This window comes from Phragmites australis, chromosome 22, assembly GCF_958298935.1.
Source record: "Phragmites australis chromosome 22, lpPhrAust1.1, whole genome shotgun sequence".
NCBI lineage: Eukaryota > Viridiplantae > Streptophyta > Magnoliopsida > Poales > Poaceae > Phragmites > Phragmites australis.
Window position 1 is genome coordinate 15,932,846 of NC_084942.1, and position 16,972 is coordinate 15,949,817.

The following is a 16,972-nucleotide window of genomic DNA, read 5'->3' on the forward strand; positions in this document are numbered from 1 at the left end:
TTTTAAAGAGGCTTTCAATTGATTCGGCAAAAATCCAAAATTAGACAATATACGTGACCGTATTTACCGAAATAGACAACATGTTAGCGTATTTACAATTTTAGCATCCGTATTCGGCACACCGTGTGTCGAATATGGCACTGTAGCTCATATTCGGCACACGGTGTGCCGAAAATGACACTGTAGCATAATTTTCGGCACACCGTGTGCCAAAAATGGACTGTAGCACAGTATTTCGGCACACGGTGTGCCGAAAATGGACTGTAGCACCGTATTTCGGCACACCGTGTGCCGAAATACGGTGCTACAGTCCATTTTCGGCACACCACACTCCGAAATGAACAGTACCGCGCGTGAACAGTAACAGCAGTGCGTTTGAATTTCGCTTTTCCTCTTTTCCAAAACGGTGGTCTTCTGTTACTCCAAAAATGTTAAAACTTTTTTTACATATTTAATAATCCATGTGCAACCCATTTTAGTTGGATTCACCGAAAAATCCTTTGTATATTTAAAACTAAAATTATTCAAAAAAGACTACTTTTATAAATTGTAATAATTTTTAGTGTCTCAAATAAACTCCCAAAAATCTAGAAAAATTCACTAATATTCTTATTATGTGATGAACTAATTTCTAAAATTATTTTCAGCTCTAGTTTATATGATGAAAAAATGAGTTACTTTGTAATGCTTCATTTACATGAAATGATAAAAATACATATAAATGAAGCATTACAAAAGAACTCACTTTTTCATCATATAAAATAGGGCTAAAAATAATTTTAGAAATTAGTCCATCACATAATAAGAATATTAGTGAATTTTTCTAAATTTTTGGGAATTTATTTGAGACACTAAAAATTATTACAAGTTATAAAAGTAGTGTTTTTTGAAGAATTTTAGTTTTAAATATACAAAGGATTTTTCGGTGAATCCAACTAAAATGGGTTGCACATGGATTATGAAATATGTAAAAAAAGTTTTAACATTTTTGGAGTAACAGAAGACCACCGTTTTGGAAAAGAGGAAAAGCGAAATTCAAACGCACTGCTGTTACTGTTCACGCGCGGTACTGTTCATTTTCGGAGTGTGGTGTGCCGAAAATGGACTGTAGCACCGTATTTCGGCACACGGTGTGCCGAAATACGGTGCTACAGTCCATTTTCGGCACACCGTGTGCCGAAATACTGTGCTACAGTCCATTTTCGGCACACGGTGTGCCGAAAATTATGCTACAGTGTCATTTTCGGCACACCGTGTGCCGAATATGAGCTACAGTGCCATATTCGACACACGGTGTGCCGAATACGGATGCTAAAATTGTAAATACGCTAACATGTTGTCTATTTCGGTAAATACGGTCGCGTATATTGTCTAATTTTGGATTTTGGCCAATTGATTCGGAATGTACCCTTGTACGATTGTACGACACAGCAAAGCAAAGGAGGACTGGACGAAGAACGTGCCGTGCAGGTGCAGGGACACGTGCCCATCATCCAGGCACGACTCGACTGCTGGCTGGCCTGCCGGCAGAGGGGTAAGAAATCAAGAATCGAGTGACTGAGAGCAAATTCTTTTTTTTAGCATAGGAAGATAAAGTGACCTTCTATTTGAAATATGAAATAATTTTTTTATTTATTATTGTTTTTAATTTTTATTCTTTTCTCGCCTCTACAATCCATTTGATCCATATAAAAAATATTTACTCTTAGGAAGGAGGACGATGACTTCGGGCACGCATTAAACACATTGTTTCTCCGTCACACATATTAAATGTTGTCCACATTTGGTAAAAAATATATAACTTGCAAACAAAAAGTATATTCATAGGTGACAACTTATATACAAAAATTGTACATAATATACCGCATTTCTAGTTAGAAAGTATTGTGAGTATTAAATTAAATACTATTAAAAACAGCCACGACACTAATACATCCACTGCAATCCAGTCACCTTATTATTTTAGTATCTATTTTTCTACAATAGGAAACCCAACAAATAAGCAACCATAATTATCTACATAAAATTTTCTATAACTTTGATATTCACTATAAAAATTAATTCTAGTTTTTCCTATGACTAACTATAGTCATAATATAACCATACAACTCCTTAATGGTCTACAGACAACAAGGTTTTAAAAATTCATATCTCCTGATCTATTTATCCAAATTCAGTATTCAAAAACCCTACAAAAATGTAAAAAAATGTCTATAACTCTCTAATACATTACATTCTAATATTCATCTTCTAAAGAGCTTTAAACTTTGATTAGCTATTGGTGTCCACGCTTGAAGCTGTTGTCTATCTTCTTAAGGATAAATATGTCTTTTTTATAGGTAAAATAGACGATAATAGCGATGAAGGAATAAAAAAATAGAAATAGTGATAAATAAGAAAGTTCATTTCATAAAATGACAAATAGAAAATTATCTTATTTTCCAATGTCAAATAAGTACAGCTCATGTTTCATCATGTTTGTAGATAGCAGTGTTTTGATTAAAGTGCTCATTGCTCAATGGAAAAAAAAACCCAATGCAAAAAAATCATGATAAAGGTAAATTGGTCAATTACACCACCATTCTCTTTTTAAAAAATAAATTCATCCAGCTAGCCAAACTATTTGCAGAGGTGATTCTAATTCACCAAAGAAACTACATTTAAATTTTTTTATTAAAAAAAAAGCTTAAGAAATGCTCAAACTCGTCTCATTCTCTTTTGGAATATAAAGGGGTATTTGTCAGGCTCCAAATCTAGGGACTGTTTGGTTCTTAACTCAAAAATTCAAACCAAAATTTAATCATGTCTAGAAAATTTAGCTACTGTTTAAATCAAGACGTGTTCCCTCCTGCCTTAGCGACATCCTCGAGGTTGAGGGTGGACATGTGCTTGCGTCGGTGGAATTGAGGAAGGGGGTAAACTTCACAATCAAGGGTAGCATGAACAGCTCACCATAAACCTCCCCATTCATGGCTCTGAAATAACCTGCTAGACAAATAGCTATTCTGATAGCTCCAGCTTCACTAATAGATATATTCCACTGTAAATCTATGGAGCAAATCTGGAACTAGAGCCTTGCCAAATAGCCCCAATATATCACATAAAGGTTACTGGTTGAGAGAATATACTAGCATCTACAAATGCACTGTAAAAATAACATAACTCATTATTATTTGCACAAAACCTCTACAACTCAATAATATGCAACACGCATTGCCTAGAGTGGCCCAAAATGTGGTCTCCTCGAACCTCATGTACTAGTGTTATGACGAGCTATCTTTTAAAAGGCTGCTCTCCTTCCTTTTCTCCCTTCATTAATCTACTCAGTTTTATGATGACCTATCTTTTAAATATGTTACTTATTACAGGTTGGTACACCTCATGCACGTTGCCTGAAGTGTGATGAAGTCTGAAAGGCAGTTCGAGGAGGCGTGGGATCAGTACTTCTTGTTCTTCAGGCAGATTTTCGACAGAACTCTCTTTCCATACATGTTGTTTCGAAGAGCAGAGATGTGCGGCTTAATGGCTCCAACCAATGCAGCGTGAACTGCAGCATCCTGCATGTTTTAAGCATGGTTAGAATGAAATGGTTTGAGAAATTAGTACTAAATAAACATCCTGCAGCTTTTTACCTCACACTTTTGGAGCGCTGTTTGAATCACATAGTTCCCATACTGATCGAGCAAGATATGCGGCAATTTCGGGTCATTGATGAGCTCAAGGATGATTTTCACACGTTTAGGCTCCTGTGCTTCTTTCAAACATTTCTCAACCACGTTGCTACTGCACTTTTGCATTGATAGATATCCGTAGTGACCCTCGAGCTTGTCCAGTATTTCATTCGTTACCCATGTAATGTTGGGCTCGAGTATATACTGTATTACATAGTTCCTGCAATGAGTTATTCCTATGCTTAGTATTCAAAAGCAAGGCTGCAAAAGGATCGTGATTACTTGACCTTGAGAAATTTTGAACGCAAAAGAGAACTTACATACCCGTACTGATGTTCTGCAAGATCAAGAGCCCTGGATGTGATATTGTACAACAACCTGTTCTTCTGCTCCTTATTTGCATGAAGAATACATTTTTGGATGATACAACAGCCTTGACGATCTTTTGCGAGCTCAAAGCAATATTCTATGGCCGCATTGAGAAGGAACTGCAATGAATCGAGTTTAAAAAAATGGCAACCATGATAGCAAAGTAAAATTTAAGACTCTTGTTCTTCCATGCCACTAAAATGAGTGCATGGCTATATGCTTCACATTTGCTTTAATTGGCATCCTCTTGCTTGGTTAACTCAAGCCTCTTCGGTATTATGTTTCACCAAGCAAGAATTAATTGCAGAAAACATTAGAGAATTAGTTTAGATAGCAGTACTGGAAACATTAGAGTCGTGTGCAGCAAAAGAAATTGAAAAGTCAAAGGAAAGTACAAATAAAGATAACTAATAAATGTTCGGGAAAGGGATGTCATTGGATTAAAGACTCTGGGTTAAAATAACTTTGTAATACATGATAGTGACATTGTGCAAGTTTTAAAGTCGCAGGAAGAATAAACAGCTGGGTTTCTGTTAAATGATGAAACACTGTCCAGAAACCAGATCACAGAAATCACAATTGGAATAGGAACTAGTCACTTTGAACTTCTCTACTTTTTCGGTAGACTTCCCATGGACAATTCTTTTGAACCTAGGGCCTAGGCTGAAGCCCTGGCAGCCCTGAGCCGGGATCCGCCCTTGCTAGGGAGTAAGATCAACTCTAGGAATGCAGCATGTGTGAGAGTAAGACATTAGGACCAAAAATGGCAAACTTCCAGCATTTACTATAAGGCATTTGAGTATTCTGAATTTCCTTGCGACAATAATTGCAGTTGTTACCCATTTTCATTTTCAGCAATGAACAGGCAGGAGAGCTGCCTATAATATTAATAAGGAAGATGGCATAGCCAGAGTACAAATCCCATAGAGGAGTAAATAAAATTTACAGCCCCAATCGGCCACCGTTGCTCATGAAAATCAATATGGCCTCTGTCGTGAATGACAGTAGAGTATTGTTTCTTTCTTTATTAGCAAGGTTGCATTAAAAAAGGCTATTATTGCCAAACACAATTGTAGCACTAACAATATATCTTCAAAATGGTTACATGCAGTGCAATCACATTTATGTCTCAAATTACCAAGCAAGATTATTTATTGCATCAAAACATAAAGAGTGAATTGTACAAAACTACAAGTATTGTGTCATTTGTAACACAAAACTACAAGTATTGTACTAATTTCACACAAAACCCGATTTGAATTGAACTCACCCAAAAAGTGATCTTATATTTCTCCAAAAATCTTAGAACTTTTTTATGTGTTCCATAATTCATATGCAACTCATTTTAATTGGATTCGCCCAAAAAGACTGTGTATAATTTAAACTAAAATTCTCCAAAAATGTTACTTTTATAACATCTAACAATTTTAGGGCCTTAAATAAAATCCCAAAAATCTAAAAAAAACGTTAATATTCTTTTTACATGATATAATAATTTCTAAAATTATTTCCAGCCCTAGCTTATATAGTGAAAAGTGAGTTCCTTTATAAGTATATAAATGGAGCATATAACTTATGTTAAATGGAGCAATACAAAGGAACTCACTTTTTCACCATATAACCTAGGGCTAGAAATAATTTTAGAAATTAGTCCATCATATAAAAAGAATATTAGTGATTTTTCACATATTTTTAGGATTTTATTCGAGGCCCTAACAGTTATTAGGGGTTATAAAAATAAATTTTTAAGAGAATTTTTGTTTAAATTTTACACATGATTTTTGGGTGAATCCAATTAAAATGGGTTAAACATGGATTATGGAACACGTACAAAAAGTTATAGGATTTTTAGAGAAACATAAGACCATTTTTTTGCTGAATCTAATTAAAATCGGGTTTTATGTGAAATTAGTACACAATACTTGCAATTTTGTGTTACTAGACACAATACTTGTAGTTTTGTGTTACAAATGACACAATATTGTAGTTTTATGCAATTCACTCAAACATAAATCATTGTATGAGTATGACCCTAAATACACGTCTACGCAAACTGAGCACTTGAAGGACAGGATGCCCAATGCTTGCATAACAAAAGCATGATTTAAAGGTTTAGTTGAAGGAAAAGAGGTACTCAGAGATGGTTACTAGGGTACATTCTAATCATACAGCATATTTAGTTGTATACAGCACAATTATGAGTTATAACTGCACCATTGAGCTGATAAAGGCAAGATTTACAGAGACAGTCAGGCAGCACTAAAAGGTAAGACTACATTTGGGTTAAAGCGAAGATGTCTTACCGCTTTGTACTCGGGTGACAGCTTCTGCAAGCAACGGTGTGTGACGTGGCTGCCATTTGCATCCATCATCAAAGTTATGGCACCAGGGCTCAGAGCAGATACAACCATGGAAACTTCATCTGAGGTTTTAATAGTTTCTATCACCTTTTGAACCACACGTGTCCTGAATTTTTATGTTCAACAAAATAGTAAGAAAAATATGATACTGATAACCTGAAACTAAAAGAGAAACCATTAATATCAGATCATGAAGTGGCCATACCCGTGCATGTTGCATGAAACTTTAATTAGCTGGCCCGGTCTTTTGGTTATTTCATATATTATATGCATCTTTTGATCATCATTACACCTTTCAAGTAGTTTCTGTACCAAGTAATTTCCAAATGGATCAACCATAAGTTCATCAATATGCTCGATGACACCATCAAAGACCTTTTGAGCATCCTCTTGAGAACCTTCTGTAAATATCCTTTGTAGGAAGCGGCAGCCATTCTGATCCTTTGCCAAGAGGTACAATTCTCCAACAACTTCATCCACTGAACTATATTTAAGTTGAACAGATTTCATGACCAAATCAGATCCCAAGGATGACAAACACTGAGAGCTCTGCAAGTCAAAATGCAAGGAGTCTTTGCTCTGAATATTGAGCTGATGATTATGCCCATTACAGTCGGTTCTTTGATTTGCTTCAGCACACCCATCAAGTGCAAAGTCAGGCTTGATATTTCTAATTGAATTTACACCATCGGACTTCATCAGGATCTTCTCAGAAGAACTTTTCAGTCTGACTTTACCTAAAAAGTGATTTTGTAACAAACCTTTGGGTGTACGTCTGAGCCCATATGGATGTTTGAGCTTTTCTGATTGCTGAATCTGGCAATATTCACAGGTTTCACATGAGCAATCAGGATAAATGATACAGGGACATTTATTCACACGTGAAGAATTCAGTTGGTTATTCCCATTAGGAACCATATCACCATTCCAGTAGATATCAGCACTGCCATGTGCCAGATTATGAAGAGTGGGCGTCCTAAGATGAGGTGAAGCTACAGAATTGACAGAGGAGTTGGCAACACCACATTGATTGCTATTAATCCAACGAACATCAGAGCGAGCAACCTGTGGCATCTGCGGATAAGAATACCGTGACTGCATGAGAGAATGCCTCTCCTTATCAATATCATGCCACCTGAATTTCGAGTCCATCTGCTGATAAGGTGCATTCATCTGTGACCACCCATCGATAAAAATCTGTTGCTGGAAAGGCGAAGGTGCTGGTAAATTGATTGTAGTCACATAAGTATTATCTGAGCCATGCATCCCTGTGTATACTTGAGGATTTTGCCCACCAAATCTTGGCTTCATGTGTTCAGCATTGTTGATCCTCAGAGATGAAGGCACAAAATCATCTTGAGCAAATATCGGCTGAAGTGATCCGTTCCGTCTGTTGTCAGCAGATGAAATCTCAAGGCCTGCAGGACAGTGTCCATCCCTAGCTGCAACACTGCCAGAGTTAGCAGCAGACCCAGCAGCACCATCCATGAAACTCAAGCTCATGTTCTCGAATGCCGACGTCAGGGACCGATCATCAAACAAAATGGCATTCTCAAGGATTCCCACACCAAGCCCGTTACTTCCAACCATTGCCATATCATGCAGAGCAACCTGCGAATTCGACGGTCTTCTTGCGATAATGGGAACCCACCCCGTCTCAGAGGAAGGACTCCCTGCAGATTGTTCCCCATGATTTGCATACATCACTCCGGTGATCTTGCCAAGAAAAGGTCTGAGTTCCGGATTATCCTGATTACCCGGCACTTCGTCCATATCAGTAACAGGACAGTCCACAAAGCCGCCAATGCCAACTCGATCACACAATGTAGAGTCACCAATCCTACGGCACCCACAGTTCGATGTGGAACGAGTACCACGAAATTCCCTACATGATCAAAGGAAAAAGGACAAAATCATTACTAAATAAAAGCAAGCATTTGTACGAACGATTTGGCATAAAGACAACAGCAGGAGACAACACGACTCCCGGAGAAAACCAGGAAATCTCCACATGGCAACAGAATTTTCGTATCCAGATGGCAAGAAGGACAAGATGTTGATCACACCACCCGCTCAAAGAATCCCAAGAAATCCATAAATATAACAAAATTGTGAAAAATTAGGGAAGCGGATTAACAAGAACCCGTGATTTTGCCACGGAATCGACGATCGCATTGCACAAAGATGACGAGAAATCGCTTGTGAAATGGAGCGGCGATGGGCGCAAAGAAACCCACCCGCGCACGCCAAGATCGCCAAAACCCCAAGAAAACCCCCCGATCACGAGGAAACCCCACCAAGAACCGATAACGAAGGGAGTCCCCCGCGAAAAAACCCGATCTTGGGGTGAACCGCGCGACCAAACCGATCTAGAGATACACGGCATCCCGATCGAACGAAACAAGAAACGCCCGAGGGAAAGGTGGGAGATGATTACCACGAGAACCTCAGGGGAGCACGCGCATTAACAGGAGGGTCGCCGCCGCCCGATCCCGCGATCTCGGGGAGGGTTCGGAGTGCGTGCCGCAGGGGAGAATTGGGCAGAGGTGGTGGTGATTTCTGCGGAGATTTTAAGAGGGAGGCTTCCGGGAGAAGGAGATGAGAGGACACAGGGGGGAGGGCGAGCAGAGAGAGAGGCAGGGGTATCTGTGTGAGATGGACGCTTCTGCCCCTCACTCTTTCTCTCTCTGTAGCCGTGGGCAGTCGGAGAAATGTTTGCAGAGAGAGAGAGTGGCAAATGAATACCACCATGCATGCAGCATGCATGCACGGATTGCATGCAAGTAGTGGAGCCATGTGGAATTGAGGTGCCTTTGTTTTGCATTTTGAGGGGTTTTGGGACCATTAATTTTGATTATTGTTATTGTTGTGTCTCTTAAATGGTATGTTTACAAAGTTCTCTAACCTTTCTTTCTTTCGACTGTGACATAAATATTAAAAATATTTTTTCTCCAACTCTCGAGAATCACTTCCATGACTACTTATTCCACTTTGTGTTTCCCAAACATTTATAAAAGTGCATATTGGAGTCAATTTTTATTGTTCTTTCTATGTCCAAAACTTCTTAGCACGAACATTAGAGTCATTTAGTTATTCACTCTATTGTATTCTATTGAACATTTAGAGAAAGGGTGTTATAGGCATTTCTCTTTGTTCTCTTGGTTCCAAAGCATTTAAAGTGTCGCCACTGATATTACTTAATATTGCTATTCTGGCAATTCCTAAAAATTTATAACTTAGACACTTAGAGTCGTTTCCCCTTGGTATGTCTATGCTTAAAAATATGCATAGTATACTTTTATGGCCTAGTCGTTTCATATATGGTTTGGAGTATTAAAACCACCAATGATTCTTATATCTTTTCTAATGGCTTGGTTCGAGTGTTTTTCTTGGTACTTATTTTTTCCATAAAAATATATTCCATTAGTTTATTATGCTAAAACGTACGAATCCTAATCAACTAAGAAAACCAACTAATAAAATAAATTAACAACTTAATTAATAAATAGATTGTGTATCATCCAAGCTTTATTCTTTTCTTCAGTAGTTCGGTGCCTTGACCGGTGTCAGGGATCACGGTCTGGTCGATGTGTGTGGGCAGCTTCATCGAACGATCCCGGAAACTTCACCCCTTTCCTAATGTGGTAAGCACATCGAAGTGCATTGTTACTTTCAATTGTCCTCTGGCATATATGTAAATCGACATGAGTTTCCAGATGCGTTTGTCACAAGCCCCATTTCATCTCCTCATCCACTATTCCACTTTAGCACTTGTCACCCTTCTTCAAGGTATCTCTAATGGACCATGACAATTTTGCTTTTGGCTTTGCCTTCGGATTTTGGGTGACGTGACGGAGCATTACTCGGAGAGAGAGAGAGGGGAAAGCACGACACAAGATGGTAGCAAGTAGAGGCATAGTTGAAGAGATGATCATCTCAGTATACGCGTTCCATGCGGCCGTGTATTATCAGTTTGATTCCCATATACGGGATGTTTAGCTTTATCCCCTTCCTCCACACACATTGGCTCCTCTCAACAACTCCGTTAGCCATGCCCATCTTTGGTCGTTTTCATTAAGCTCGAGTTCATTTTTGTGTGAGATCCCTACCAATTAACTATGGACCAGGGTCTGGCCTCAGCCGCCTCAATCGCCTTGAGAGAATGTGCATCGGCACCTCTTGTTCTCCCGTAGTTTGAAAGTACGATGGTTTTAGGTCCATCTATCCAGAGCGGCAGATTTCAACTCACATGTACAGTGGTGGTACCTCATAATTCTATTCGTCACGTGTATGGAATATAGTTCACAAGACTTTAATACGACATAGTTCGATTTCCATGGGGTTAGAAAATTTTCTCATGTTTCAAACAGAAACCCTGGGAGGCTCATGTACGTTGTTCCAAAGGATAAAAAGAACTCAGCGTTTTTGTTTTTTTTTTTTTTTTTTGTTATTAGGAAGATTGGTGCAATCGTTTGCTCTGATAGATTGGACATACGAGGGTATTGTTTGTTCAGAAAGGTGTAGATTCCAACAAAAAAGAAGTTGTTCCTGATGGCGTTTTAGTATATGTGGAATTTGGTCTGCAGTGTTAGCTGTGTCCTTCTTTAGTTTGTACTTAACCTAAAATTGACCTTTCTAGTACCTTCAGTGTGTGCAGTTTACACCATCAATTGCCATCTGCTTAAGTTCTAGTAGTCAAGATATGTTCTGGTACCGTCCTTTCTTCGTTTAAAATGGTGAATTATTTTTATCAGTTGCCTCATAGCATCTCCAAGAGGCTCGGTAACCGGCTCGGCAAAGCCAAATTTGACGATTTGGGAAAAAAAAAGTCTCCAATCGGCTCGCTATAGCACTCGGTATTTTTGGTGGCTCGCTATCCGCTCCGCCTGCCTTGCCACATCAGCGAACGGGAGAGGGCTCGTTATGACACTGTAGATGATGATTTTGGACCAAATCAAAACAATGGTCTTATGTTGCTCCAATAATTCTAAAATATTTTATACGTGTTTTATAGTCCATGTGCAACCTATTTTAATTAGATTCAATAAAAAAACTATGTAAAATTTAAACTAAAATTTTTCAAATAAAAGGTTACTTTTATAACTTGTAACAATTATTAGGGCCTCAAATAAATTTCTAAAAATCTAGAAAAAATTCACAAATATTCTTTTTATGTGATGAACTAATTTCTAAAATTATTTCCAGTCCTAGGTTATATAGTGAAAAAGTGAGTTACTTTATAATGCTCTATTTATATAGATTTTTATCATTTCATGTGATATTTATTTTTTTAATTCAATTTGAATTCAAACAAAATTCAAACATATACAAAAATTTAGTTATTGAAAATATAGTCATTACAAATATTTTTTATTTATAGAATACTAATAAAATATAGGTGAGTGGAATTTAGAGAGCGAGATTTAAGAAGTCAGTTGGAACGTATAGAGAAATAGAGAATGAATCTTTTAAAAAGACTCTATATGAAGATATAGAGAGTCAGTTGAAGATGCTCTTAGGGTCATTTGAGTTGTGCCGCGCTTATTTTGTAAGCTTGTGCGATTTAAAACGCTTCGATATCTTTGCTTGCGACCTAAATAAAAAGAAAAGTATAGTTAGCCAAGCACTAAGATTCCTAAAAGCAGTGCCGACGAACGATCGAGATTGTCATAGCCCATCTCGATACTAAACGGAGCCTTAGTCAACTCAACTGCACTACTTATTCCAAGACGATTGACATTATATCCCGTGCCTTACTAAACCCAAATCACGGTCCAAATTTCCTCCTACTATAACAAGCACATACGTACTCCAGTACTATAAAGACGTTCTTTTGTGATCCCGGCCCGAAGTTTTTCCAACGAAATGAGAATGTTACATTCACCAGAAATGACACTCTTCTGTGACGTAGCCAGTTGCTAGTTGGATCAATAACAACGCGCAGTGGCGTAGCCACCAAGGGGGCAAACCGGGGCATGCAGCTGCCTCAGGTCCGCCAGAGTTAGCGAAGGACTCCGGCCGGGTATTGGACAAACGCGGTGAGCAATGTGAAGCACATGCACAGTGTCAGGGAGAATTTTTACCTCCCAAATAGGTTCAATACTTCAATTTTTTTCTGATGCCAATACGAATTAGGCACCCTTCATCCTTTTGGCTTTTAATCAATACTTTCTAATCTCTATGATCCCTTTATATCTTATTTCATATTTACACAATCATATTAGTTAAAACATGATGTCATTTCTGCTCAATGTAGTAACATTCTAATGTTTGATGATTATTCATGTTTGATGATTATTCATGTTTGATGTGTAATTATGTTGTGTTTCATATTTTCATATTAAAATTCCGCTCCAGATCACTTGAAATCCTAGCTACGCCGCTGACAACCAATGCCGTTGGGATGAACAAAACTAGCCGGGGGACCACACTACCATCTCTCGTCCATGATGCAGTTGCCGGATTTGGCATTGCTTGATATTGCTGCCCAGGCTTTGGTCGCCATGTGTCTCTCTCGTGACACTCAATTTTTAACCTCCCCAGCCCAGCAGACCGGCCGGCTTGTTATCGACGATGGCGTGAGCTGCGTTGTTAACAAGAGATTAGAAGGGTTCCTCTTGATTAATTAGGTTGCAAGGATGGATGCATGAGCCGAACATACACGGTGACTGTGCGATGTTTTCCCACTGCTGAGCAATTGTGCGTGCACGGCAAATGCGCCTTTTTCAGTAGCAAATTAGACGAAATCAAATGGTGAGGAAGGGAGGAGCTTGGTGCAAAGTCGTGCTGTTTCCGGTCAAATTCCGGTGGAATTCGTGTTATCGAAGTGTGTGCGAGGTGAGCACCAAGCAGGACGGAAAACGACCAAGGCAACACAACTAGTATTGCGTTGCCACGGATACAATAATACGTTGCGCATATATGTCAAGGACTTTTGTATAACTGAGATTAATTGTGCTACACTTTTAATTAATTGTTCATTTCTTGAAAATAAAAGTTGGAAGATATTATTCTCGACTAGTCCTAGCTCGAATAGTAGCGAGCTGGTTAAATTAAACCTCTGGCTGACTCAATAGCCAATTTTTGTTCCCGAGGCTCCCATGTTAATTCAGTGCCCTGGGCCACGGGCACACTCTATTTTGGAGGCATATAAATTTTTAGTACCCATCGAGATCGATATACAATCGTTTCGGGTCTTGATCGCGGCCTTTTTTTTTATTCATACAATCTGTTGGGATTTAAATCACAACATATTGAACTGTCGCAGCAGTACACTAGTATTTAGTTAAATATATTGACTATTCATACCATCACATTACTTATATGAGGATATTTATAACCAAACCTTAACTACTCCAATCCTTATTACATTAGTGCTCATATTCTCCGGAATATTCTCATAATATTTTAGGGTATTATAACTACTATACTATTACAATTGATATATGACCCAACATGTGGCACGTGTCTATAGTTACACGTGTTGGCCAACCCTTTGTCACAATGGTTAACAATCTTCGGGCTTTCCTTAGACCCCTGGCGACGATTTTCGGGCTTCCATGCCTTTCGCTCCTCTTCTTTGCCTTTGATAGAGATGTTTTGCCCTTCGAATCTTCGTCCCTCGCCAAGTATCCATTCAGGCCCCCTAGAAGCCTTCAGTGCACCCTCCAAGACCTCTAGCATTTGTACTTGGCATTGGTCTCTCTCTTCGGTTTTATCTCTGCAAGACAACTTCCATAACCACTTCTTTATTATATTATTACTTGCCTATTCTTGTCTAGGATCCTCCAAGGCTGGCCGAAGCCAAGTGGGAGTTAGAGAACTAGTACGATACCATTCCCCAATAGTGCCCCCTCGCGGTTGAGGTCCGACTTCAGAGGCCCAAAGCTAAGAATCTTTAGAAGGCAAGCTGGTACCCTGTCGTCTGGTCCCCCTTCGGCCTACCAAATTCACATTTGAATGACGTTGAAAAAGGTAATTAAGCCTTAAGTAAATGTTTTATAATGAAGAAAGTTATTGTGATTTAATCAATGGTCTTAATTAAGCAATTAAGCATCTCTAATTGTGTCGGTGTATTGAGTAAAGGGGTATCCTAGCAAACGGGCTACGTGAGGGATATAACGGTCAGATGCGTATATTTTCTAAAACTAGTTGATCGCACGAGCAAGGTATGGTTTCCGTGACCAGTACAAGGCATACGCGACTAATCTCCCTGCACCATCGTATAAACCCGTGAACGACCACACTGGTCGCATGGCCGGATCTGACACAACATGTGCAATCACATTTATTGATATTCACTCAAGTGTTTTCCTTCCCTAGGAACCAACTTCAGTGGACGAAGTCATGGACGGCGCAGAGGGGCATTGTCCCGTCTCGTAGCATTAAATGCTACAAAGTGAGACTTTTGCAAGTCGATGTGATGCCGCATGACGGATGAGACGTTGTCAACAGGCAGGTCAAGCAAGTGATCGGGGACAGCACAAAGGGGCATTGCCTCATCCCGTAGCATTAAATGCTGCGGAGTGGGACTTTGCAGACCAGCACTGCGGCAAACGACGATGGTATATACTGAGCCATCTGAGCAAGTGGACACGGCTGATCCTCCGTAATGATGGCTTGGGTTAGATATTAGGATAAGCAGGGTCTTCTGTTTGGACCCACATGTAAGTTCTCCTCCTCCCTACTATATAAAGGGATGATGATCCTATTTGTAAAAAAAAAGAGATCAAGTTTGCCAGCTAGAACTACCTCTTGACCAATTGAGATCCTTCATAACACAACACATAGGACGTAGGACTATTATTCTCTAGGGGGCCTAAACCTGTATAACTCCATGTGCCCCTGAGTCTATCGTACGCGCGCACATCAATTCTTGAAACGTCGTTCACACACCCGCTGTCCAGCATACCCTGAAATCATTGTCATGGACTAACCCTCGACATTTGGCGCGCTAGGTAGGGGGCACGTTTTTGTCATTTCATCAAGTTTGAAAAGCTTGATCAGGTTACCCATGGCCAGATCCACGGCGCTAACCGTTGAGTCCCGTTCCTAGAACCCCGACCATCTTGAGGTATTTGTCATGGGGTACCACCCGCATGAACTAGGTGTGCTCCAGGCATGGGACATCGAGAGGAGTCAAGAGCTCTGAGAACCAACATGAGGTCTGCATGACGCATCATGTAACAGGAGGAGCTGGAGGCCCTCACATCCCAAGCGATGGTGGTGAACCCCCGGCTATACGCCCGGAGAGAAACCAGTCCGGTGCTGGACAGGCAGGTGCTTCGAGACTACCCCCACATCCCCAGCGTCGTCCCAAGGATCCCCTGCACATGGCGCAGTCTACGGTGGGGTCATCTCCTAGCCCAACGTGTCACCCAAGCGCCAGGGGTTCGCCCCCTTGTGACTTGTCACCACTCCACGCCCAGCGTCTCGACTACGAGACCATGATGCCGGCGTAGAACCTATAGACCCTGCGAGAGCTCCTCAATCACCCACCAATACTTATACCAAAGGGCTCGCCTGTGGCATCGTAGCTGCGTGATCTCGCCCTCCCGGCCGAGATCGCTTGACGCTAGACTCCGTCAATATGCATTGCGCCCATTGCAAAGGCTGGTGAGGGTCACGGTTGCCAAGGGTCACGACATGGCCCATGGTGGAATAGGTCACGTGCTACCTCAACCACAGGGGGTACTCGTGGACCACCACCACGTTGGGACAGCCAACCCTCTAACCTGTGTGACTCTCTACACCAACGTGACCTTCGTGGCGTGATCCAGAGCTAGGTGGCCACTAGAGAGCAGGAGGACTAGGCTAGGCGGGAGAAGGAAGGGGGCAAGCAGACCTACTGCATGCCTTCGCCCTGTAGGGAGGCATCGGACTGCTCCACCCCGTTGCTGGGACCCCGAGACCACCGTCTCTCCCCTTGGGTGTGTGTCGCCACCCAACAACTAGTGGCTCCCCGTTACAGGATAGAGTGCAACGCTTTATCTTCCCGGTTACGGGAGGTGCTCTAGCCGGACAAGTTCTGGCCAGTCCTAACGGAGAAGTATGATGGCTCGACCAACCTGGAGGAGTTCCTGCAAATCTATACCACCAAGGTGCAGGATGTGGGAGGCCATAGGAAGGTCACAGCCAACTACTTCCCTACCGTCTTGACCAGTTCCGCCCAGTCCTGGTTGATGAACCTCTCTCATGGGTCAGTTCACTCCTAGGAGGACCTGTGCAACCAGTTCATCGCCAACTTTCAGGGGACCTACGCCCGATCAGGGGTCGAGGAGTACCTATATCAGGTCCGGCAGAGACAAGGAGAGTTGCTGAGAGACTTCATATGGCGTTTCACCGAATGCCAGAATACCATTCCAAGGATCACGAGAGAGTTTGTGATCATAGCGTTCAAGAGGGGGGAGGTCAAAGACCAGAAAATGGTCAAGAAGCTGAGCCGTTATTCGATTGTTTTAAAAGAATGTTGAGCCGGGCTCGGGTATGTAAGTTCTGGGTAATCTGAAGCACAATCGAGCTCTTTGACCTCGCTGACAAGTGCGCGCAGGTAACCGAGGCCCGAGAGTGGTA

The 16,972-nt window shown here is 40.8% G+C and overlaps 1 protein-coding gene across 1 annotated transcript; it reads right to left on the minus strand.

Annotated features, from left to right (window-relative positions):
* Positions 1-3,092: 3,092 nt before the first annotated feature.
* LOC133904396 (uncharacterized) lies at positions 3,093-9,009 on the minus strand. Its single transcript, XM_062345886.1, has 6 exons — positions 8,838-9,009; positions 6,606-8,285; positions 6,344-6,506; positions 3,996-4,159; positions 3,633-3,891; positions 3,093-3,557 (listed from the first exon to the last, which is right to left on the minus strand). Exons 2-6 carry the CDS (start codon positions 8,171-8,173, stop codon positions 3,438-3,440), a joined length of 2,274 nt encoding a protein of 757 aa, XP_062201870.1. The 5' UTR covers positions 8,174-8,285; positions 8,838-9,009; the 3' UTR covers positions 3,093-3,437.
* Positions 9,010-16,972: the final 7,963 nt, after the last annotated feature.